The sequence below is a fragment of the Leptosomus discolor genome, chromosome Z, assembly GCF_034619465.1.
Source record: "Leptosomus discolor isolate bLepDis1 chromosome Z, bLepDis1.hap2, whole genome shotgun sequence".
Taxonomy (NCBI): Eukaryota; Metazoa; Chordata; class Aves; order Leptosomiformes; family Leptosomidae; genus Leptosomus; species Leptosomus discolor.
Genome location: NC_141419.1, coordinates 53,355,898 through 53,381,173, shown reverse-complemented (window position 1 = coordinate 53,381,173; position 25,276 = coordinate 53,355,898). Strand labels below are relative to the sequence as shown.

Sequence of the window (25,276 nt, the reverse complement as noted above, 5' to 3'; positions counted from 1 at the left end):
TTCACCTGCAAGACAACTTCAAAGTGTAGTTCAGTGCAATATTTAATATGGCTGCCAGGATAATTCATAGATCTAGTCTGGAATACAAAACATATCTAGCCTCCAGTACAAGACTTACGTACTTCCTGGAACTTACTGTTTTGCCTTGAGATATTAACTTTTATTGAGTATATACATAGCCTGCTCTACAAACCTATTCCCTTGGAAATATTTACCATAGTAACACCCTTTAGAAAAAGTTCAATCATTTCATATTGAAAGAATAGCTAACCAATGGTCTGCCTATTTACGAAAGATTCTAGCCACAGCAAACATTTTTTCTAATCTCTAGAAAGGCTTCAGACTCAAATTTGTAACCTAGATGTAACCAGCGATTTGTTCTGATAGTTTTTTTTTTCCCAGGTTACATAGGGTCGTCAGTGTCTCAGCTGTCTCTGATATTTGTAGTCAGGAGCTCCATCTAGTGGTTCGTCTGTAATGAAACCATTCTGTCTGTTTACCTGTAGACTGTACAGAGGACTGTAAAACCTGCAGATGCTATAAGCAATATACTTTTAAACTTTTATTTCAGATCCTATTGAAACATGTTTAAATTTGTAAAAGATGTCTGTCACAGCAAATGTGAAGTGTACTTACTCGTTTGGCACAAGGAAGATAACTTTATTGTGAAGACAGTCAAGCTTGGAACAGATTACCCAGAAAGACCGTGCAGTCTGTATCTCTGGGGTGGTTTTAAGAACCTGCTGAGTAAAGTCCTGGGCAGCATAGTCTGCATGCAGTTTTGATACTGTTTGGATTAGGAGGTTGGACTACATGACTCCCTGATGTCTCTATGAACCTGAATTATTCCATGAGTTTCTTCAGTTACAGGATGTGAACGATGTCTTTGGAAAAAAGAAATATCTTTGTTAACAACTAGTCTTAACCATTTGAGTTGAAATGTGTGTGCTGTGATTTAAGAGGGAGAATGACTTGAACACCTTTCTACAGTTCTCTGTTCTACTGGAAACTCAGGTGGTGGATAAGTCATTTAGGGTCTAAGAGTTAGTGCTAATGAATCTTCTCAGAAGGGCATTAATTGATTTTTTTTTTTCTTCTCAGTGCATGCCAAGGACAATTAAAGAGTGAAGAAGACTGGGGTATTTAGGTACTAATGGTAACAGAATACATGTGATGCCAGCCTCTAATTTGACTGTTTTGCACCATCAGGATGTCTGTGGTGATTAGTCAAATAATGGATAGCCCTACTGTTGTCTACACTGCTTGATCTATTTCTCTATATCACTTAGATGTTCTGTAATAGTGTAACATCCACCTTCAGAAACTAAGATCTGTCTTTATTCAGCATGTTCATTCAAGCTTTGAGTGACTTTCCCATTCAAAACTTACAGGGAAGACAGATTCTTAAGTTTAAAAAGGAATAGAAACCAAGCTGTTCCTTATTTCTCATTCCTCACAACTCTTTAAACTCTTCCCTGCCCCCCAAAAGACAAAAAACCCCACACCTACTGACTGCAGTTTAAGATATGAGTAAAAATAGTGTTGACTTGTCTTAATTCTAACTAATGTAATTGCTAAAGCATCTCACAGTTGGTTTCACCTTCTTGGTTAGTATGTTGCGTTAGATATTTGGACCTTTACCTAAGTTGGGTTCAGGTAGTTGTATTAGATTAAAGCATGCAAGAAGGTTTATAATGACTGACTCTGCTGCCTTTAATGCAGTTCTGCTCTTTAAAATGCAAGTCTAATCCACTGACTTTTAGAAGGGAAATCAAGTTTAATGAGACAAGGTAGATTAAAATAATCAGAGAGCCATCTTAAACTTCTCCCAGAGATTGGCTTCTCAGGTTAGACTTTCTTGATCATGTAAAAGCCAGCGTCTTCTCTCTCCATTTTTCTTATGACAGCAGCAAACAGGCTTGTGGATCTATAACCTGTGTGGCTTTACCAATCTGCTTAAACCTTGGACTGGTAGAAGAGGGAGATGACATGAATGCCTGAGTTGTTAGAGTAACTTGTTATTTAGTGGCAGTGTTGACTTATGCTGGATTAAACTAATCTAATATTTTTTTTGTTGTAAATTGTCTTTGTTTTAAAATGTTTCTTGGAAACACAAAATATGGTCCATGACTCCACTCAGACGTACTTGCTGACTTGAAAAAAAAAAAATGTCTGATAGCTGATGCAAATAAAAGGCCTATAATTCTATTAAAGTGCATATTGATGTTTTTCTTAATTTTCTAACTAGACCTGATTATGTGGTTCTGAAAACAAACTACTGCGATAAGCTTCTCTCATCTCAGTGTCAGGATAAATTTCCTAGGGCATATAAGTTGAAGAGCTAGAGAATGGAAGGAGAGAGACTGATCAATTAGTCACACAATGGCACAAGCTTTTAGATGCACATGAACTGAGACATTAGGGATGGGGATGAGGTTTCACAAAGAACCACAGTCTTTCACAGTTTGATTGCCATTACCATATGTAATTCATGAAGCTATTTCTAGATCTCAAATTACGTTGCACTTTCGTCATTTAACATTGTGGCATTTTCTTGCTCTGCATTACTTGTTTTCTGACATGTGTATTTTAATAAGATACTATTAATTGTGTGCTACAATAAAATGTCTAGCTAAATGCTGTTTTAGACTAGCCCAATAGGTATAAGAGGCTAACTTATAACTGCAGATAAGTTCTTTATATGTGCTGTACGTGAATATGTGTATGTTAACAAGATATTGGAGGGCATGGTGTTCTTCTATAGTCAGTTTTAGATGCTGTGTAGGTGAACAGTAGAAAGTTAACCTGATTTAAGACTTCATTTCCTGCACAAAATAGGAGTATTACTAAAGAAAGCGGATTGACAATAAACGGAATATCTATTCTAAAACCTTTATTTTTTAGCGTAGTGATTCATAATAAAATGTACCACATGTGGCTTCATTATAGCATTAAACTGAAGGTTGTCACTAAGTGGAAAGAAGGAAAATTTTAATCACTGCTCCTCTTGAAGTGAGGTTTTCCCCATCACTCTCTTGGGCAGTTTCTGTGCAAGACACTGAATCACCTGTTGTGTGCTCCACCACGGCTGTCATGCTGTTCCTTCTGGAGGAAGGCATGATATAGCCCGTGGATGCATTGATAACATCAGTGTAGACAGTTCTCTTTAAATATCTGCTGAGCGTCAATCCCATTGTTCTGTTTCACGTCCTGTGAGCTCAAGTGTGGACAAGCCTGCCCTTTGTTTGCTTACTCAAAAATGTTCTCAAATGTAAAAGGATCTGAGAAAAATAATACAATTTTGTAGCAAAGTATTGAGAATTAGTCAGTCTGCTCATCTGATCTGAAGGGTGTTTTGTCATATATTTGCTCAGTATGACTTGTTTCCACCAAACCAATGGGTTTATCTTCTTCCTTAGGGTTGTATGCTCTTCTGCAGAAAAACCTGGAAAGAACCATGCTCCTTTTTTTTGTACTTATCACTTAAGACTGTCTGCTGCTAAAACTGCAGTGATGGCAAGAGGAAAGAGAAGAGAAAACAAACTCCCTGTCTTCCCTTCCTCTTCTCTTCCCTCTTCATAGTGCCAAACATTACAGGAGCAGACAGAACCTTGGATTGTTCTACCTCTGCTTCCCTCTGTGTGTGTGTGTGGACAAGTACAGAGGCTTTACATTAGCTTCTCTTTCTGGAGATATGATAGTGTGTGCTCTGTGAGAGAGTGTTGTGGTTCTCAAAACAGCATATGAGAAGTGAGGGTTATCTTTGCTTGTGACTGACAACTGCGCTTTGCTCTCCAGTAATCCAGCTTTCCTCAGGTTGTTCAGGCTTCTCCATCACTTAAGAGCGCAAGTTGTTGTTAGTTCTTCTCAATCAGAAGGTACAAGTGTAAAAAGAAGTGTCTGTTACCTTGGAGTATTCACTAACTTGTTGAGTGACCATTTGGCAGTTGTTTTTTTTTGTTGTTGTTGTGTTTTGTGTGGGTTTTTTTGTTTTGTTTTTTGTTTTTTTTTTTTAAATGCATCTGGTCAATAATGCTTTTAACAAGCCAAAAGGTTTTAGTAAGGCTATTTCATCTATCTTTACTTCCTGGTAAGGAAACAAAAACCAAGCCATGATACTATTTCTTTTGGGGGATATGATATTATAGAAGGTTAGGGCACTGTCATAGGATATATTAGTAGGCCTGAAAATTGAAATGAGAGCCTGGCACTAACAGAACTTCATATGTAGTTTAGCTTTCAGTACAGGTTTTTCCTCAGTTGAACTGTGATCAGCTGCATAACAGAATTTTAAAGTCATGTTGTCTCTGTCTTTCAGACACATGTCAAATTCCAGGAACAAGCCCTGTGAACTTCACTTGCAGTGCCAGCAAAAAGTCTTCACTTTCCAGCTATCTGTATGTCTTTATCCTGGGACAGCTGCTGCTGGGAGTTGGAGGAACTCCATTATATACTTTGGGGACAGCTTTTATTGATGATAGTGTCCCAAAACACAAGTCTTCCCTTTATATAGGTAACTTTTGAAACTGTTTATAATATGTAGTCTGGATAGATCATAGACTGCAATGCTGTACAAAAGCTTTTATGAATTTGTCTAATTAAATTTGTCAATTTTGTCATTGTTTACTTACATGCATGAAGTGTTTCTGTACCAGTTACTGTGCAAGTTAGGTATCAGTCTGCTATAAGTATCAAGTCTTTTCAACAGTTACTTTGCAGAGTATGGTTAGGCTACTTTGTGCACATCTGTTGACTTTTTTTTTTTTATGTCATTAACTGAAAGTGATTAATTTGTTAACATAGCCTGCCTGTTAACAACAGAATAAGTTGTAGCAAAATTTGACTTTTAGTATCACAGGTATTGAAAACTGCTGTATATCAGGTCAGTAGCCAGACATTACTGTATCCTTTATCGGTTTTAATTGTTTATCTTGTAACAAAAGGCTGTTCCCTCAGTGCAAGGACACTCCTATGCTTCACCTGATCAATGCAGTTCTCTAACCATATACAAATTTGGCACTTCAAATATAAGTACTGGAAGTATCTTTCCTTAATTGGAAGTAAAGGGATTGCCTGGAAACATAGGGAGTGTGTGTGTCTCACTGTGGGGCTGTTTGAAAGCTAAGGAATATGCATTCTTATCACTGTGTTTTGATCTTTCCAGTCAGCATTCTCTGGGTTATGTGCGTTTTTACTGCCAAGTTCATTGCAATCCAAGGGTGTTTTTTATAGGTATGAAGGTATTTGATATTTTCACCACTTTAGGTGTAAGCTGGTAAAAGTATGTTAGCTATACAGGTAACTTGCAGGAAGAATTCAAAATTTTAGGTTACTGGACTGTTTTCCAGACTAAATCAATATTTTAGGGGGCAAAATTGAAATCATCATCTATTTGAATAAAATTCTTGCTTAACTGTTCCAGGAAGCCCCTTTGTTAGATGCCAACCGATAGAGTGGTTGCATATGTTAAGTCTTAAATAATAAAGGCAGCTTTAATTCTTGCTGTTTCTTTACATTGAGAAAGAAGACTATTACCTTTTTTTTTTTTTTTTTTTTTTTTTTTCCTAAGGCTGGTGAAATAGAGTAGCGTCAGGGCTGTCTGCATGATTAGGGAATCAAGAAGTGGCCTGAAAACTCAGGAGAACAATGTCAGTGTTAAAACTTGAAACATCCCAGACCAAGAAACTAATGCTGTGTATTCTGCCTAATATAAGAAAATAGAACACAAGTGAGTGGACAGGTAGCCACATTATTAATACTTTTTCTTGCTTTTATGCAATGTATTGAAGGTTTAAAATACATTGTATTGCTTTGCCTAATGCAAAAAGGCTTGTGCGAGGCACCAAAAAATCCCTCTAAAGCTCTGCTAATGTCTGTAAATAGCTACTAGCATTTTAGGCTATAAGCTTGCAACTTGCAAGTTGCTAGTTCCTTTCTCTTCTGAAACTGGGTCCATTTTCATGAGTACTCTTCTCCTGCTGAACTGAGGCACGTACACCTAAAGCCAATGAAAAGTTAAGCAATTCTAAATGGTAATTTAAACTGAATAGTCTGTTGGAGGAAACAGGCAACTTCTAAGCTAGGTTCAAAGTTCTGTAGGATGAATGTGGACTTAGCTCAGAAAGATCCTATGAGCATGCTGTTATTTGCAAAATACAGGAAAATCTGGGATATGTCAATTCAATATTTATTTTGACTTACTGATACTTCAGTGTCCCCTTCTGTGTCCCTTCCCCGTCTTGCACCCTTCCCCATCATTCCTTCTTGCTGTCTAAAGAGAGTGAAATCATACTAAATTCTCAGGATCCAGGCACTTTGGGAACAAATGAGAAATCAAGGTTCTTCATCCTGGGGAAAAGTATAGAATATCAGCAGTAAGGATGCATGTCTTACCAATTATTTAGACAGATCTAGTCACTATTAGTTGCAAGACTTTATCTGCAGAAACAGCGCTCCTGCCAGCGGTGCTAAAGTGCCACAGAAATCAGGCTGTTAGGCCAGGGGGCTGTTGTGACATTGAGAAAGTCTTGTCCTAAGGCCAAAAAAAAATTGATAGACGTAAGAGTGCTCTTTAGGACAGGTTTTACCTGCAACTTTGTGGGGTGGTTTTTTGTTGTTTGTGGGTGTGTGTGGTTGTTTTTTTTTTTTTTTTTTTTTTTTTTTTAAAAAAAAACACCTGTCAGGAGCTTTTAAAAGCCCTGGCTTTGTATTTTAAGGCTTATGTCAATAAATTGAAATGAACTCAAGTGGTGGGTATTACTCCAGCCAAAAGTTTTAATGAAACCCTGGCTTCTTGTCTTGGCAGATCTAAAAACTAACTTAAGACTCAAAAATATAAATAAGTAAGTTCTTAAAGATTGTGGGCATATAATATTAACAGCTGGTGCTTGTAACTACATCACAAACTTTTTCACAAGCTAGCTTGTGATTGTAGGCACAAGATGTGCAAAAGGCAATCTAATGCATAAAGATGCTGTTAGTGAAGTGTCTTTTGCTGAAACTCTGAGTTGTAGCTTTTAATGAGAGCTGCAAATCTTCACGGACAGGTACAAATTTTGTTTCCTATGTGCTCTAGTTGAAGTAATGACAGTGAAAAAATGGGTTGAATTGCAGAATTACATTTTGTCTGTAGTTGATTTAGGAATTGTTTTAAAAGAAAGCTGTGAAAATGTATGGTGAAGCTGATGTATTTTCTCTTCTAGGAATTGGCTATGCCATGTCACTGCTGGGTCCTGCTATTGGCTATGTCTTAGGAGGGCAGCTACTTAATGTTTATATTGATATCCAGATCCCAGAAAGGCAAGATACAACTTATACCACTTAGTATTTTGCTTTCTATTTTCTTTCCCTAATAATTCTTGTTAAAATGTTCAGCTTTTCTCCATGCGAGGAGCAGAAAGAATTTTATTCGGAAAATGTGGTATTTTCAAGAGCTTTTTTTACTTGGTAGAAAGTTGCATTCACAATGGCTTCTAGCAAGTGAGTTACTTCCCACAGTGAGTAGTCCCATTGTGTGTGAAAGTTTCTCTGTAGTGCAAATACTTAGTTCTATGTTTTTGAGGTATTAAAAATAAAGCTGATTATCAAAATGCGTTTTGTCTTTTGATTACTTGCTTGTTTAGGTTTAGACTGCAACTATTGATTTCCTGTGCAAAAAGTTTCCCTAAGGTCAGATATGAGGGGTAAGATACTGCTGTTACCTCCTGGGAAAGAGCTTGGTAGAAAATCTACCAGTTGAGTAATAGTCCGCTATTAGAAAAAAAATCATGTTATAAATTGCACTACTGTCCAAACCAGCAACTTCATTTACACTTTTATTTCCTGTGTTTTAGGGACCAGATCGATACAATGTCATTATGAACTTCTGCATTGGCTTTCACATAACTCATTGATTATGGAGATTCTTTCTAACAGCAGCTTGTTCAGTATCTTAGTGCTACAGGGTCTTGAAATCAGGGCCAAATAGTGGTCTTTAAATTAGAATGAATTTGACTAATGAGTATAAAGCTATATTTGGTAGAATGCAATATTATTATAATAGAGCTAATGAATGTGATTTAAACAAGCAAAAAATAAATTTAATACATGTAGAAGGAAATGGCAATATTCAAAGGCTTTCTGTTAAATTAGTATTAAAAGAAAGTAAAATTCCAGGTCACTGACATCTGAAATTGCTGACTGGAATTCATGAATTGTAAACCTGCTTTTCCAAATTATTATTCCAGTACCAAAATGGATCAAGATGACCCACGTTGGCTTGGAGCATGGTGGATAGCCTTTCTTGCATGCTTTTTTGCAATTTGGCTTCTTATAATACCCTTTTCATGCTTTCCAAAACACCTACCAGGTAAATATTTATAACAATAATGGGATAGTTTGGAAGAGAGTTAATTTATGCTTAAGGGTTATAGACTACTGGACTGAGTGATTCCCCTTTGATTCTGTTTCTCAGTTAACTGACTTTGGCTAAAACCTGATGATAAATACCTTGTTTCCAATATGCAGCCTTTAAAACAAAGCAAATGGGCTAGAGGGAGAGTCTTATGTACATAATGATATATGGCAGGACTGGAAACAGGCAGAGTATGGAAACTGATGCTTATCTGGAAAGAGAAATGATGGAGGAAAAGAAACAATGAAGTAGGGAGCTGGGGAGCATGTGAGGATAATTTAAAAAAAAGTTAAAAAAACTGAACGGGCTACAGGATAGTCTGAAATTCTTAGGGTATCCCTGATAATAATTTCTTACAGCCAAGGCCTTCCAATAGAAACATGATGCTTTCAGCCAAATTGTTCTTTCTGCAGCAATACGTTATTGATCTTTTTATATATCTGTACCAAGAAAATATTCAAGAATACTTACAATGTCTGAACTAGTTTTCCTAAGGAAAGGGAACACTTATTTTGATGCTTTTTCTGACTTTAAGTCTAAGAGCACAGGTATTCAATATTTCCATTGTCAGTAAATATGCCCATTTATAGGAACAGCAAAAATACAGGCTGAAAAAGTCTCTGAAACCCATAATGATGGAAGTGAGTTGCTTGTTGAGACCAAGAATATTGGAAAAAGTTTTAAAGACTTCCCTGTGGCTCTCCTGGTAAGGAAATCTTGAATTTACTAAGACTAAGATATTCTGAGAAATTAAATTCTTTTTCATGTAACATATAAGTGTTCAGAAAGGTAATTGCTTCTTCACATGTTGTGATAGGGAAGTATCTAGTGCTACTGATAATTTAGTGCATACTCATTTTGTTGATGCTCAAGATTGTTAAAGCAAGAAAGCATATCAGTAAAGTTCCACACATGAATATCTTCTTTAAAATATGGTATCTTCTAATTTACATGGTACTACAATGAAATAATTTCCTGAGTGTTGTGCTAATTTCCCACCATAGATACTGTTGAAGAATCCAGTGCTTATGAGTCTAATAATAGCCAGTTCTTCAGAAGCTTTAGTTGCCACTGGCTTTGCCACATTTCTGCCAAAGTTTATAGAAAACCAGTTTGGAAAGACATCAAGTTTTTCAGCAACTCTTGGAGGTAACGTGGCTTTTCATATTTAAATCTTAAATATATTGTGCTGAACACCTCATTAACAATGTAAATGGAAGCTTATATAGGCATCTTCTGTTTGTCCAAGATATTTGTGAATATACTTGTATGAAAAGCAGTTTTCACAGCAGAAACAGTATTTTTGTGTTATTCTCCCTGTGCTATGAAAACCCTGGTACGAAGAGTGCAAATCTACTTGCTGTCTGTAGGTTCAGAAGACTTGATACTCATATTCAAAGAAGAATGAGAATTTAGTGTGCTGCTGAAGCTGTAATTTATTCCTTTCTTATTCCTGGTGAAAAACATTTAATTTTCCTAATTTAAAATCAGTTGAAGGAGCACTAAGCCTTAGTCCTTTCCAAAGAAAGCACGATGAAGGGCAGCTGTAAAAAAAGCAGTGCTTACCGCAAGTAAGCGGTTGACTTGGTCTTTCCCTTCTTCAATTCCACCATAACATTAGTGAGATTGTTACAATAAATTGACTAATCAGGATATACTATAAAATTACGGTGTAACTGCTTCTAGAGTTGGCTTACTGTCACTTATTACTAATCTCTGATAGGTGGAAGTAATTGATAGAACAGGGGAAGCCTATGAAAAGCTGAGTACTGGAGAAACAAACAGAAAAATCTGATGAAAAAGCCGCTCTAGTTAGGGTTGCATGATCGACACCATTACTTCTGAAGAACAGCAATCAGATCAAGGCAGACACACCAACAGATGTTTGCAATATAGCAGACTTAATATTTCTGGAATTTATCTTTCTAAATTACTTCAGCTGTATAGTGTTGCAATGTAAGCATATGCTAGTTGAGGTGCTCTCTCTAACAAACATATTTGGGAGAGACTTTCTGAATGACTTACTCCCCTGGATGATACTAGATAGTACTATCGCTATTCAGACATCATTGCTTCAAAAAAAAGTATCTGCAAGTTTTACATAGAAATACATTGGAATACATGTTCAATATGCTCAACTGTTAAACAGTAATCAGCAGTGAAATGGAAAACTGAATGTTCCTTTTTTGCCTATAGACAAACTGTCTGAATTTCTTTTGAGTTGAAAATATTAGTGTTAATCAAATGTGCAGCTTTAAAGAAATGCCTACATTAATGTTGAAAGCTAACTGTAGCTAAAGTCATGTTGAGCCAGCTAGTCTGACTGTTACCAATGACCATGTTAAGTATTTAAACTACCTTTGACTATGAGCATCTGCAGCCTGTGCAGTTCTACCACTGTACCTGAACCGTCTTTAGCTATCTCAGGTAAGTGCAAGTTACACTGAACTCTGTGTTGTATTGTAGCATACGTAAAAATGCTCAGTTATGTATCTGGAGTCCTAATAGTGCAAAGAGGATAAATTGTTATGGATTACGACAGCAAAACTGAACTACTGACTTTTTCAATCTTTTTGTAGATGCCTTATTGTATCCTGTGCTGTCCCTTGTATAATAGCGATTGCTTTCTTTTATTAAAAGGTTCATAACATAAATATAGGGAAAAAAAAATCACCGAAACAATGAAAAAGCGTTTTCTATTTTCATGAAGTGGCTTACTGGTGTTCAAAGATTATTGCCCAGTATGTACTACTCTTAAGCAATCTGGTTTTGCTGTGTTGAACTTGGCTTTTCAACAACTATAATTTACACTGTCATGTTGAACTTCTGGAAAGGCTAAAGACAATGTAAGGGTAAAATATGTTGCTCATGCTGACAGATTCTGGTAGGATGGTTCGAAAATGACATAATGTGGACTGCATCTTAAGATACAGGTAACTGTTGTGACTTTTTTCTTAACATAAAAATGCACTCTAAATTGCTTCACTAATTATACCTTGCATTTTTGTGTAACTGCTGGTGTCTTGTTTTTCTCTAGGGCTTGTATTAATTCCAGCAGCAGCACTAGGCCAAATCATAAGCGGCATCTTGGTTTCCAAGTGCGAAATGGATTGCAAAAGCATAATCAAGTTCATGATAGGCACTTGTTCAGTGGCCTTACTATTAAACACAGTGTTTTTATTTGCTAAATGTGGGAATGAACCTTTTGCAGGTGTCTCTGAAACGTATAATGGGTAAATATATTTTAATCCACTCTTGGGTTTGGTGCTACTGCTTAAAATAAGTAAGCTTCTTCACAGAATACAAAACCTTTAAAAATGTCATATTTTGCCTTGATGTATGAAACTGAAATGTTTTATGGAACCCTAAAATCTTATTCTCAGAATCTTTATGTAATAAATGATTAAGAAAAAGTAATGATACATTGTCTGCAAAATGTCCTGAGCAGGCTGGTCCTGCTTGACAAAAGCATCCCAGCTTCTGTAACCAGACAGACTAGAGCTGATTTTCTGTCTCTGTAGAAGTAGCATGTCTTCTGTGTCTTCTTTATTAAACAGATCTTGAAAATCTGGGCAGTTTGTTCCTGGAAGGAGTCTGCCATATGCAACCATTTCATGAGAGAGCACTGAGGTGCACTGCAGCTTAAACTGGTTGCAAATTTTTTCCTAGAAAGGCAAAGACATTGTAGCATCAGGTTCTAGCACATCTAGCCTCTATTTACAAAGGCGGCTTTCTTTTTTTTTTTTTTTTCCTGGTAAAATGGCTGATAGAGGTAAAAATTTAATGCAAAGAGACCATAGCTCAGTGACACTAGTTGAAGAATAAAATGGGTGAAGTAACATGGTTAACTGAACCATAATTCAAAATATTTTTGGCTAACATGTATAGGAAAGACTTCTGAGAACAATATGCACTTTTCTTTCCCTTAACATGATTCTTATTCCTAATGAGAATTCCTAATGAGAATGTAGGCTATCACTCATTTTTAGATATTTGTAGTAACTGTAATAAAAAAATCTAGGATAAATGTTCTTCCTGTTGCTGTGAATAACAGCATGTTACTCTGGAAACCAGTACAGCAGTAAGAAAAAAGTCAGAAAAGTGAAAGTAAAAATGAAGCAAAATTAAAAACAAATATCTGCAAGGATAAGCATTCTTTAGAGAATGGATTTCTAGGTCCACTAAAACTTCGACATTGAATGTATGTGATCAAATCACCACCATAGGCACTATGTTGTATAAAATACCCATTCATGCCTTATTAAGAAATTAACGATAAGATCATAATGTTTCAATTCTCATAATTTTAAATAGTACACATTTCTGTAGCATGAGTATTGTTTAAAAGCAGGAGGAAGACAGATAGCTGTGCCAAAACTGTGCTCTCAAGTGGTCAGTTACTCTGTCATGAATTGACAGAGCCAGAGGCAACTCCAGCTGTTCGAGGGCCTGCCAAAGAGTCAGATGCTGCTGTGCAAGAAAGGTCTAGGAGGTCGGTAGCTAGAGATTGCTAGCTGCTGTTTGAAAAAATCATAAGCTTGAGCAGTGTGTGGTTCAACTGAGTGAATAACTTACAAATACTTTGTTGTTTTTCCCAATTCCTGTGTTTTAGAAAAGGGTTAGGTAGCACTGTCTTGTACAAAAGCAGAAGTTATACCTCAATGCATAAAAAGATGTTTGAACCTAAATAGGATGGGGAAGAACATGTTTGCACTTTACCAAAACAATACCATGAAGCGCACTATGAAAATGCAGAAGACATGTTGGGGGGGAAATTGGTTTTGTAGCCTGTAATGCATATGCAAGGAGGTAATACTTCTAGGAAAAAATGATAAATATCTAATCAACAGTTAGGCTTATATGCTTTCTTCACTTGATATGTATTATGCTTTTTGACTGAATTAAAATGAATGTATAACAAATAGAAGAATGCAGGAAAATCCCATCTTACTCATGGAGGCAACTAAGTACGCAAATATCACAGAATATGAAGGCTATCAATTTCCCTAGGTCCTTTAAGGGCATCAGACATAAACATAGCTGACAAATATTACAAAATTTTCCCCAAAATACAAAAAGTGACATGAAAGACTAACCAGATATTTTTTGGGTCTCTCATTTAGGTAAATGTGAAAACAATAAAGTAGGTAACCTTAAGTTAATGGCACGGAAATTCAGAGTGCTTGGAGGCAGCAGTGATTGAAGGCAGTCAGGCTTCCAGTTCTCCAACACAGTAGAAATTTAATGCCACAACACCATAACCACTCATTTGTATTTCATTTTCCAGAAGACATGCAAAATGAATAAATAGAATTTCGTACACTGGTGGCTGAAAAAAAAATTATCTTTAAAGCCCAAGTTACCACTCATTCTGATTTCATCTTTATAACTTGCTGTATCAATTTGCAGTATATTTAAAGGCTAGTGTTGACATTTGATGCTCAAGACATGGTTCTGCTTCAGTGTTTGAAAAAAATGCTAGCTGTAATATTACTGTGAACACTACGGAACTGTGAGAACTAGGATGCAGATTTTGGTTATGGAGAGCTTATAGTTATATATTGAGCAAAAGAATCTGTGTGTAGCAATTGAATACTGAAGAGGTTGTATTAGAAAATAGTATTTGAAGTTATCCACATTTCTGCACCAGGTCCTACGATAATGAGCAGCTGACAAAAGGCACAGTCAAGTTGATTTTTCTTGAGTTAAATACAGTTAACTTGCATTTAGTAGTTTTGTGTAACTTTGGCAGTTAGGTAGCTTAACTGTTGCTGAAGACCTGTTATCTACAGCAATTTGGAGTTAACCACTCCTGAAATAACTCTCTCCACTCAGTATCCTTTATAATAAATGGTTCAGGTTTATCTAATTCACTGTTACAGGTTGGACTACAGTTTGTTGAACATGTGACCTGCATCGGAATACTTAGTGGCACTAATATAGTGCCAGTTGTGAAACTGCTTTCCGTGAAGGAATGAGAAACTAAAATATGAAGTTGTAGATTTAACAACTTCATAAACTTTGTGGAAGAATGGCCAAGTGTCTGGCTCCTGCTTATGCTGTTGAACAAATACTTCTGAATAAATTGTGAGAGTGCTCTGATAGTTGACTTGGAAATCTATGCAGATTCATTTTTTGTGGAGATTTTGAAGAAACCCTTCATGACAGGCATTCCCTTTCTATTGAAAAATAGCCTGGAGGTGAGGGTGGGGAAAGCTTTTGTAAGTTTAGTACCAGAACCACAGGAGTACAGGATCACTTTTGAGTTTGTAAGTTAATAAACGAAGAATATTGTAGTAACTCTATTACTAAATTAGCCTATAAGCAGAACTAACATGTTTTATCTCATCTAGTAAACACTTCAGAAAACTGTTTTGACCAAATTCTTTTGCCCAATGTTTCCTTGAAAACTTGAAGGAACAGAAACGCAGTGACTATTTCTGTAGTTCTGTTCATTCCCACAGGTCTCTGGGACTCTTTATTTTGTTTTGCTGTGAAAGAATACCCAACATATAGAGCTTTTAAAGACCATTTAATGGCCTCATCTGCTAGGTTTCTTTAGAGAAGTGATATTAGAATAAAAATTTCCATGTCATAAAAACCTGTGTACACTAAACAGTCTTCTGTATTTTAATATTTTTCTCTGATCATGTGTAACTAAAAGTTCAGTCCCTCTTCATAGGTCAGGGGAGAGAGACATTGTCTGCACATGAACACAGGACAAATGTTGCCACTAAATTGATTAAATAATTCCAGGCTTGCCACTCTTTATAAGGCTAACAAGGCACTGTATGAACAAACCTGTGCTTAGTGAATTTGCTTATGGTGCATTATAGTGCTTTAAGCCAGAAAAAAACAACTTTGATTCTTCTATGTATGAAGAATGATGTCTTGTAACTTAGTAGGGTTCAACTATACCACAACCAAATGAAGTATATAGGTAGTTATGATGGCCCTCATATTCCCTGTACAGTTTGAATTCTATGTAAGTAATCAGCTTAATTCCAACATAAATTATTTCTACTCTTAGTATTTGTGACCATCTTAAATTCTTTTGAAGAAACCTGCTGTTTAGGTAGTGAATCTGGAACTTTCGTTTTACAGTACAATATATAAACTACGGGCAGTGTCAGTATCCTCGTTTCAGCTGACTGAACTCCTAATCTGTAAAGCTTCTTTGCTTATTAATGCACTACTATTAGAAAATCAAAACGTGTTTTTGTTCTCTCTGGTTACATCTTAAGAAGTCCCCCCACATCCCAAACTGATTTTTTCATGCCAATAATGTAGTGGAACTACTTCAAATACAACCCCACTATGTCCTGTACTGGAAGTTAATGCATAAACTGCCAGTAATTACAGTAAGCAAGACTTAAATCAAAATCTATTCTTCATTAGTTATTCCCTAAACAGCCAGAGGAAATCTTTAAGGCCTTTTTGGCTGTGATAAGACTTTGTATGTCATGGCACTCTACATCTAGCATGTGCAGTCATCTTGATGTTGGAACAATCCAAATGTCTGTATAGCATGCTAAAAACCGTAAAAATGCAGTGGGTTTGTAACTGGACTTGAATCCAGAACAGGCAAAAAAAACTTGGATTATGATCATTACAATAAACAACACCAAATACTGCTTTTAATCTTGATGCATTTTTTTTTTCTTAAAACTATAAATTGAATAAATTAAAATGTCTAAGTGCATGGGAGGGGGAAGATGATGGAAGAATTGGGTTGTGGCACAGAAGTTCCTCATCTGTTTTGTGAATGGAAATTGGAGGAATAATCTATGGAAGGAATAATAACACAAAGATAACCATGTACAGAATAAATGGAAATTTCCTCTAGAGTTGTAACTACTAGGAATATAGCTTATTTTTAAACAATGAAGTGTGTAAATCACCTGAATTAAATACTTTGAGATTTATTATTCTATAAATACTGTGTTACTTATCTACATATCTGATGTTTTTAAATTACTTTATTAAAATCCTATTAACTTCTGCTTTTCAGAACAGGCATGCAATACAACTTAACAGCACCATGCAATGCTAACTGCAGATGTTTGCGCTCTATGTACTACCCAATTTGTGGCAGAGATGAAGTCCAGTACTTTTCTCCGTGCTTCGCAGGATGTGCATCACATCATTTTAACAACATGAAAAAGGTACTTTATGCTATGAAGATAGCTGGCATGGTCTATTCTGGTTTCCTGAAAAGAGTATTTTATATTAAAACCATTCTTCCCTTAGTATGACCAGGTATCACAGGATTTCTGAATCTAAATGGCAATTACTACAGGAAGAATTGGTGGAGGATAAATGCTGGTATGCATCAGATCATAATACTCTGTGACCAGGTGCTTTTAAACATTCATGGAGCATGTAATGTTTATCAAATCGACTTATTTGATGACAGTTGATGTTACACAGAATTTTGGTTTTAGCAGAGCAATACAAAATACTGAAAACACAATACAAATGTAAGTTCCACTTAGCAAAATATAGTGACTGCAATACACAGTTCAGTCACAATACCAGTGTGATTCCCATTACTGATCTCTAACATGCTCATCATCACGATGCTGGGCCTCCCCAGTTTTTGGGAAGGCATATGCAGGTTGAAGCCAGCTCATGCACATTGCTGTCTTTGAAATTCTGCTACTTGCTTGTCTTCTTATACTCTGTGTTGGGCTGAGCCAGATTTCCTCCATGCTGACCTGGCTGAGATAGTGAGACTTTCATACTTCCAATGAACTTGGGGAGAAACGTTTACATCACCAGTTAATCCACTCAACAGACATAGCTCTTTCTTTTCTGCACATCTTCCTTTGCAACAGCTGTGATTGCTCACAGACTGCATTGTTCTGTGAGCTTCATGGGCACATCATCCTTTCCCATCTCCTCTGAGCCTTCTTCCATTATAGGGGTTTGTTTGTCAGTCACAGTGTGTTTCTCACTTGTGCAGTGTCATGTTGCAGATGTTAGTTCTACTAAACTTTCTAATGCTGAAAATATATTAAACCTGAATGTACTTTAAATACAATTGACAACCAGAAAAGTAGAAATCAGCAACTGCCTTGCTATTAAGCTGCAGTTCTTATCTAGATCTTTAAGGATAATGTAATTTTTATTGTATGCATGGAAACCTTCTTCTGTGAGTTTCCAAACCTTGAATGGCAGTTGTCCTGATGTAGGAATGGTAAGCCATGAAAGTGGCTGGTTATTATCAAGCCTTCTCAGAACTGAGAGACTTTCTGTGCTTGTCTCTGCTACTACAACAAATCCTTGAGCAGGGGTGTGGGAGAAGTGTAGAAAGATCCTAAATGTAGGCAAGCTGAACCAAGGGATGCCTTTGGACACTTCCTATACCAGGAAAGGACAATGGTAAATGAGAGGAGGTGTCACGTTAAGAGTAAGGATGTGACATTTGCCTGTCAGAGTCCTCTCAGGGACTTTCACTGAAACAGTTTAGCAAAGTTGCAAATACAGATAATTTATAAAAGCAACAGATATAACAGGTGTGAAATTCTCGTTGATAAATGCACTTACTGCAATAGTGCTAATGTATTTATAATAATGCTGGCCAAGATTTCCTGGGTATTCTTCGCCAGGGGCGAAGGCGCAATTCTTACCAAGAAGGCGTCCCTATCTTGGGTAGAGAAAGAGGAGCACAGCCTGTTGATTGTCTCTTCTAGATCTCCAGTCCCTTTCTCCCAATTTTTGCGCCTTACTCTCTTCTTTTTATTCTCTGATATTTTGTTTCCCCTCCCGCGTATTACATATAGCTTGATTTAGGCATAGAGTTGAGTGACATAGTCATATATGCATAGAATTAAGGAGAGGTGTTAACTGTAATATTAATTTCCTAGATAATTAAGCAAAAGTTTCACTTCAGAGCATCATAGCCTTCAGAGTTTTGTGCTGAAACAGTCTTTTTGCACTCTCTAGCGAAAATAGAGCTGTCTTTTCTCCACAAGGCTCCTTCTTTCAGCTGTAATCTCTCCTCGCAAGGTTTGTAGAAGGGAGAAGCAGATACTAGCCCTCTTATCCTTTTGCTGTTTTTTGCCAGATGAACAAGTACCTCAGCTCTCATCTTTGCTCTGTCCAAGGCATAATGACCTTATAAACCCAGGATTTCTCCACATCATCCATGCCGAGACTATAGTCACTCAACATGAAGCTCAAAATCATGCTTTTAAAAAGTCAGTCTTGGGAGTTCCCTTATGGTGTAGCCCTTTTCCTCCTTGCCTGGGGGTGCTTCCGAGACGGTCCAACCAGATGCCAAATGAATCAATATCCAGGATAACATAGCTCTAATACAAGACAAGGATACACAAAACATAATGACCAAAATGGCTACTATCAGTATAAATTGTAATAGACTTTGTAGCCATCCTGTTAATGAAAACCTTAAATAATGTAAAAGCTTGTTCAGCCATTCATTCTTCATACTGTATCCAAGATCTCTACTTGCTTTTGCCACATGTTTCATATGGTCTAATTGTTCATTGAGATCCCTAGTTACATTTGGTATGTGGATACAACACACTCCATTGGTCAGACTCAAATATTCACACACACCATTTTCGTGCAATAATAAAAAGTCCAGTGTTAGTCTATTCTGTAAGGCCACCTTTGAGGTTGCCTGTAATTGTACATTTAAAACCTTCAGTCCCACACAAGTTGCATTAGCCAATGCTTCGATCTATGAGTGAGGTTATAGAGCATCTTTTGATTTTGGAATGCTGTCTGTTGGGGTGTAAAAATTGATTTTAGAGCCCATCCTACGACATATCCCATAGTTGGATGTTGCCATGGGTCTTCTGAGTCACTTTTGATGTGTCCCCATAGGGCTGGTACAACAGGTTGTTTTTTCCAGAGGGGGCAAAGAGTCAATAGTCCTAGTGTGCGTTGGCATTGTGAACTTCCCACTGTTAAGTCAGCAGACCAGGTTCCATCACTGCTAACCCACACAATGTGTCCGAAGGAGTGTATACTTACTTCTGAACAAATTATTTTAGACTGGGTGCCATTGGGAGTTAAATAAGACCAAGTGTCATTGATTGGGGTGGTAAAGTTAGAACAAATACAACCCAATCAGAGGGCTCCGGCTATTGGGCCCAGTCTCTGAATTTCAGCTTCACTGCTGTTGCAACTATAAACTTTGGTACAATTCCAATTATTGTGTTTTGGGTTATCTGAGTGGGAGACACTAAAGTTTGCATACTGGGTACTGACCTGTTTGGGACCATCTGATAATTCAATAGCCCCATCCCAATCAATACACCAGTCAGTTGTTTGTATGTAGTGCCATCATCATGTTGTGGCATTCCCCACACCCTTGGTATATGTATTCCCCATGGTGTCTTTTTGCATTGTTCCCCAGAAGAACAATATATCATCTCCTCAATTTTACCATTACCCTTAAACTTGACTGGTGGTTTAGCGATATCACAGTCTTTTATGGTTTCATTGACATTGGTCCATTTAAGGATATGTTTTCTTTCCTCAGTGTGCCATGTTAGATTCGTGTGGTTTTTCCACATAGTCTCCCAAGTTTGGTTCAAACCAATGGTTAATATACCCTAAGATTACTGGCGAATTGGCAGGCTGTGGAAGGGGTAGACATGCTGTAATTCAGCTAACATTGTGAGTTCGTCCAAAAGCTTGGACTAACTGTAGTATGAGATTGGAAGTAAGGCTTAAACCACCATTGAGTGACAGTAGAATAAACAAATGATGTTTTATCAACATTATTGAAATTTTGGCTTTCAAAATATCATTAACAGCAAAAATACAACAACCCCTGCTATAAAGATTAACAATCCCTGGGGACACTCCAGCTCAGTGTAGCTTAATTTGTTGTCCCACGTATAATTTTCTGTCATCTGGAGTTCCTGTAAGTACAAAGGAAAAAGGAAGGTGGTCAGTCATTATTCAACCGGCTAGCCCTAGCTTAGAAAGAAGGTACTATCTGTGTAGTACTAATTCAGTGGATTTTCCCAGAGCTATCTTTTGCTTCCCAGGCATAAAGATTCTTTGTAGTCACTAGGACCATAGCAACTGTCCCAGTTTGAGGCATTTTAACTAGGACTGATTGGCCTACATAAAAGCCTGTAGGATATTCTCCCGGTTTTGCGTCTGCCTTTGGCACCAAAGTTGTGGTAGAAGTGCAAAAAAATTTAATTTCCAGGGTGTCCTGCTCCCATGTGGACTCACTCATAGGTCACAGTCCCTTTGACTTGAGATCATGCTGGAGTTCCAGCCTGTCATGTTCAGCAGCACCGCTACAGCAGCGATGCTTTGGCCATCTGCCAGTCCAGTAGGCAGCATCACTGTGGGTGTTATCAAAATGTTCCCAAGCACAGCAGAATACAATGATAAGCAGTACAGCAGGACAGTAAGCAGCAAAAGCAAAAAGCAGTCACTTTCAAGTACTAAACTCTAATGTACAGTGAGGCAAACAAGCCTCATGGCAAGCGCAGAAGCCTGCCAGTTAATAGCTAAACAGCAACAAATTAGATCTAACACATCCAATCAAGCCTAGGAAATGTAGGAGACTGACTACTGCTTACTGTGAAAACTTCACTGATGTTCATTTTCAAGGAAAAAAAAAATTATTCGAATTGTTCACCTGCTTAAAAAAAGTAGTCCAACATTGCTTCTGTTCTTTTCTGCTTAAGTCTTAAGAGTAGAGCTCACCTATCTTCCTGTCAAGTACAGCCTGGTGTAAAAATCTGCCTGTTTATAGCCGAGGCTGTCAAGCTAGGTGATCTGGGACTTGCCAACAACTCTGAATCGTAGAATCATAGAATGGTTTGGGTTGAAAGTGACCTCAAAGATCATTTGGTTCCAACCCCCCTGCCATGGCAGGGACACCTCCCACTAGACCATGTTGCTCAAGGTTCCATCCAACCTGGTCTTGAACACTTCCAGGGCTGGACCATCAACAACTTCCTTAGGCAACCTGTTCCAGTGTCTCACCACCCTCAAGGTGAAGAACTTCCTTATATCTAGTCTAAACCTGCCCTCTCCCAGCTTCCAACCATAACTCCTCATCCTATGACTGCAGGCCCTTGTAAAAAGTCCCTCCCCAGCCTTCTTCAGTATTGTGGTTTCCAGTTTGGTTTGCTACTGTTATTACTGGATGCACATTATCTAAGCTTGAATAGTATCACGAGTAGATGTGGTTCAAGTAACAGTTTTTAGTAGTCAAGACAGAGTTCTTCGGAGTATATGTTTGAATTGTACAAAAATAATCAGAAGTTTTGCTTAATAAATGAAGTAACAGTTAATGTTTGTTTGGAAAAATTACTTTTGAGAAGTATGTAAGATACCTTCTGCTGTAAGGGAACTGCAGCTTTTGGATACACTTGGTTCAGAAGTAAGTTACACTTGGTTCAGAAGTAAGTTACACTTGGTTCAGAAGTAAGTTACACTTGGTTCAGAAGTAAGTTACACTTGGTTCAGAAGTAAGTTACACTTGGTTCAGAAGTAAGTTACACTTGGTTCAGAAGTAAGTTACACTTTGCAAATGAAACCGGTCTCATATGGGGAAAGAGAAAAGTGACATTTCCTCCCTTACTCTAACCCTTGACACCCTCCATGATGTTTATAACATTTTCAAATAGGTAGTTCGTTTGAAAATTAGTATTTTCAAATTTTCATATCTATATCAATATAAAAGAAATCTTGTTTTGCACCTTTCTTCTTTGTATACAGTAACTGGTGTTACCTTCACTGATTTGTAATAAGATTCAAGTGCGAAAGTTAGCATTTTAAGGTTTACTCTGGTGGTGGTGTTATATAATATTATGTACTGCATATGGTCATGTCTCTAATTCTAAAATCATCTTTAGTTTTAAGGATTTTATGATTGTGCCTAAAAACTTGCTCCACACAAAATAGAAACTGTCACTGTCTTTTTATATCACAAAACCAAAAATAACTTTTGCTCAGGTAAGCTGGCTCAGTCAAGTTCTTCTGAATCAGTTTTTAAAATGAGAGTTAGTGTCATGTGATCGTCAGGAAATGGACTATTTCCCACACCGTAAAGTCAGGGTTTATTCTTGTATTCAGTGTGATGCAGACCCAGAACATCTACCATATTAGTGTCACTTAGTGTCATTCTTAGACTTAATTTTGGTTTATGAATTATTTGTAGACATACTACAACTGTTCCTGTATTGGGAAACCAAAAAAGGAAAATGATTCAGAAGATTTTCTCTATGAAGCTATCCCTGGGAAATGTCCAACACAATGCAAATTTTTACCTTTATTTCTGACCTTCTTCTTTTTTGCTGTTGTTTTTACATTCATGGCTGTTACTCCAACAACTGTGGCCATTCTCAGGTACGTTTTTTGGGCTGAGTAGTAGGTAGCATTCTTTTGAAAACTCAGATTGTAAAACACTTAAATTTGTTTTGCTTTAGAATGTGGACTTAACCCAATGTCCAAGGGATTTCCTGTTGTAATACTTTGTGGAGTAAGCAGGCAGTACTTGAAGCAGAGGACAGTGAAATCATTGTTTGTGGTCTTTGTAGTTACATTTGGTTAGTAGATACTATTCAAATCTATTTAAAAAAAAAACAAAAACAAAAACAAAAACTGAAAAGAATCTTTTCTACTTGTAGCAAAATCCCTTTTTATGGGAGCACTCCTGACTGTTTTAGTCAAAACAAAAAGGAATAAATGTGTCATGTGCTTGTATGAAGAAAATACTCAACTAGCCTGGTTATTGGTAGTGCCAGGATTTCAAATTGTACCAAGAGAAGAACAAAATAGCTATCAGTCTCATATTCTCAGCCTTTGATTCCTGTTTCAGTTCAGAGTTCTGACTTACAAAATTGTAGTCTGTCAAGAACTATAGACTACCTTTCATGTAATTTTGATGTTTTATGTATGGTAGTCCTTCATATAAAACATGACAGCATGTATGTGGCTGTTAAGCAGTGGTTTGACTGTCTTTCAAATCGCTGAAACTCTGTGCATGAAAGCTAGCTAGAATTTCTTTTGCCTTTTAATACATGACCCTCATTCTGAAAGTAGAGGTGTTTCACTTTATGTTGAAATCTGCCTTGTACTTCTGATATGTCTATAGAGAAAATTGTCATGATGCATAGGTATACATGCACTGTACACATGATGCTTTGGGACTGTGTGGTTGGATGCTCTTTTATCCACCTTTCTAGGGCAGGGGCTTGGGGCGGAGAATGATACACTACAACAGTGCTTTGTAGTAGCCTCCTGTTCAGGGATGATGTAAATAGGAATTAACAGCTTGTCATATTAGTGTGGGAGCAGAATAATGTGAAGTGTTGCATTACCTTCAAAACTGAGCTGACTGTTTTATTTAGATAATTCTAAGCAATAATATTTGGAATTTTTAATCCTTGCATGCTTCAACTGAAATGGTAAAACAGTTATTAGGGAAGAAGACTAGAGCAGTTTAAATGTGCAAAACCTAACTTAAATAGCTAAATGTGAAATAAGTTGCTACAGTATATTCTGATATCATTTCAGCAGTCCTGTTTTGTATAACTTAAGTGTAAAGCCATATGTTCATGACTGTGTTCTAGTGCTAGAAACAACCACCCACACTATGCAAAACTCATTCGCCTTCCTCTACTTGCCTTTTTGGGTAGGTGGCTCCTAACAGTGACTGCTGGTAACTGCTCATCTTGTATGTTTTTCTATGGCTAATTGTCATACATACTCTAGAAAGAGGGAATAACTCCTAATATGTAAATACTGTCTTTTTTAGCACTGACTTAAAATGATACAGTTTATTAAAGAAAACTGTGCTGAAACTAAACTGTGTAAATTAAGTTAAGTTGTATTCGATCTTTATGGTAGTATCTTTAAGACACTGTCAGGATCTGGAGAAACAGCTGAAAGAAATGGGTAGGAGCTAAGGAGGTAAATTCTGCTAGTTATTAAATCAAGATATTGATTTGTGTAGCGCAGACCAGAACTGATTAATCGTAAGGTCAGGTGACTATCTGTAAAAGTTATGGGATATACACCACCTTTTGCTGTGCTGAAGCCTAGTCTCAATTCATATGTTGCTTCTTTAGGACTAGTAGCTCAGGATTGCATCCTAGCATTGTCCTTAAATACTTGGTTGTTCTGTGGAAAAAAATATTCAACAGTATATCAGGGTGCAGCTGGTAAGCCAGCTTTTTATTTATACTGTTTTATTAAACTAGTTCAACGTAAAATTCCTTGATAAGCTACTACAATTGCTTTTATCTTTTATGAAAACACCTCTTGAAGTTGCTTGGTTACTTGTTCTGTACATTTGATTTCTAACATGCTCTGGGATTAACAGTTTAAAAGACAAAGCATATTCACTGAGGGATAAAGCAGAGGAATGGAACAGTTTACCAAGTCTTAAACTGCAAATCTTGTTTACAGGTGTGTGCCAGATAAACAGCGCTCTTTTGCTCTTGGAGTACAGTCAGTGTTTCTACGATTACTGGGTATGGCTTTCTTGTTGAAACACTTGCCTCTGAATAATCTACTTATTTGACATTTTTCTAGACTTAAAAATAATGCATTAAGAAGCTCTCACAGCAGCTTGAAGCAGCATGTCATTGGCTTATAGATTACACTTGTTATAAAGCATATGCCTTCTGGATTCAAATTCCTCTTTAAAATGGGGCACGTGTGCTCATTTTAGCCTTTCTTTTCTTATCGGTACAAACAAAATACAGGTAACTCACTCTTTCGGTGAAGGCACCTGTTGTTTATTCCCCCAGAAGAAGGCCTATTCTGAAAGTTGAGATAAGAGAAAGTGGTGTAATAGAAAACAGCTTCATGTAGTTAACGTCTCAAGTTCTGGAAGTTAAAACAAAGTGACACTTTGCTGTGCCCTTATTGGCC

The 25,276-nt window shown here is 37.0% G+C and overlaps 1 protein-coding gene across 1 annotated transcript in view; it reads left to right on the top strand.

Annotated features, from left to right (window-relative positions):
* The window catches only part of SLCO4C1 (solute carrier organic anion transporter family member 4C1), a 36,205-nt gene that overhangs the window by 8,104 nt on the left and 2,825 nt on the right, over positions 1 to 25,276 (top strand). Inside the window, exons 3-11 of the mRNA XM_086480107.1 lie at positions 4,319 to 4,513; positions 7,203 to 7,299; positions 8,226 to 8,347; positions 8,983 to 9,098; positions 9,397 to 9,541; positions 11,430 to 11,625; positions 16,404 to 16,557; positions 22,557 to 22,744; positions 24,809 to 24,873. Coding sequence (XP_086336233.1) covers positions 4,319 to 4,513; positions 7,203 to 7,299; positions 8,226 to 8,347; positions 8,983 to 9,098; positions 9,397 to 9,541; positions 11,430 to 11,625; positions 16,404 to 16,557; positions 22,557 to 22,744; positions 24,809 to 24,873 — 1,278 coding nt within the window. The remainder of the gene's footprint in view (positions 1 to 4,318; positions 4,514 to 7,202; positions 7,300 to 8,225; positions 8,348 to 8,982; positions 9,099 to 9,396; positions 9,542 to 11,429; positions 11,626 to 16,403; positions 16,558 to 22,556; positions 22,745 to 24,808; positions 24,874 to 25,276) is intronic.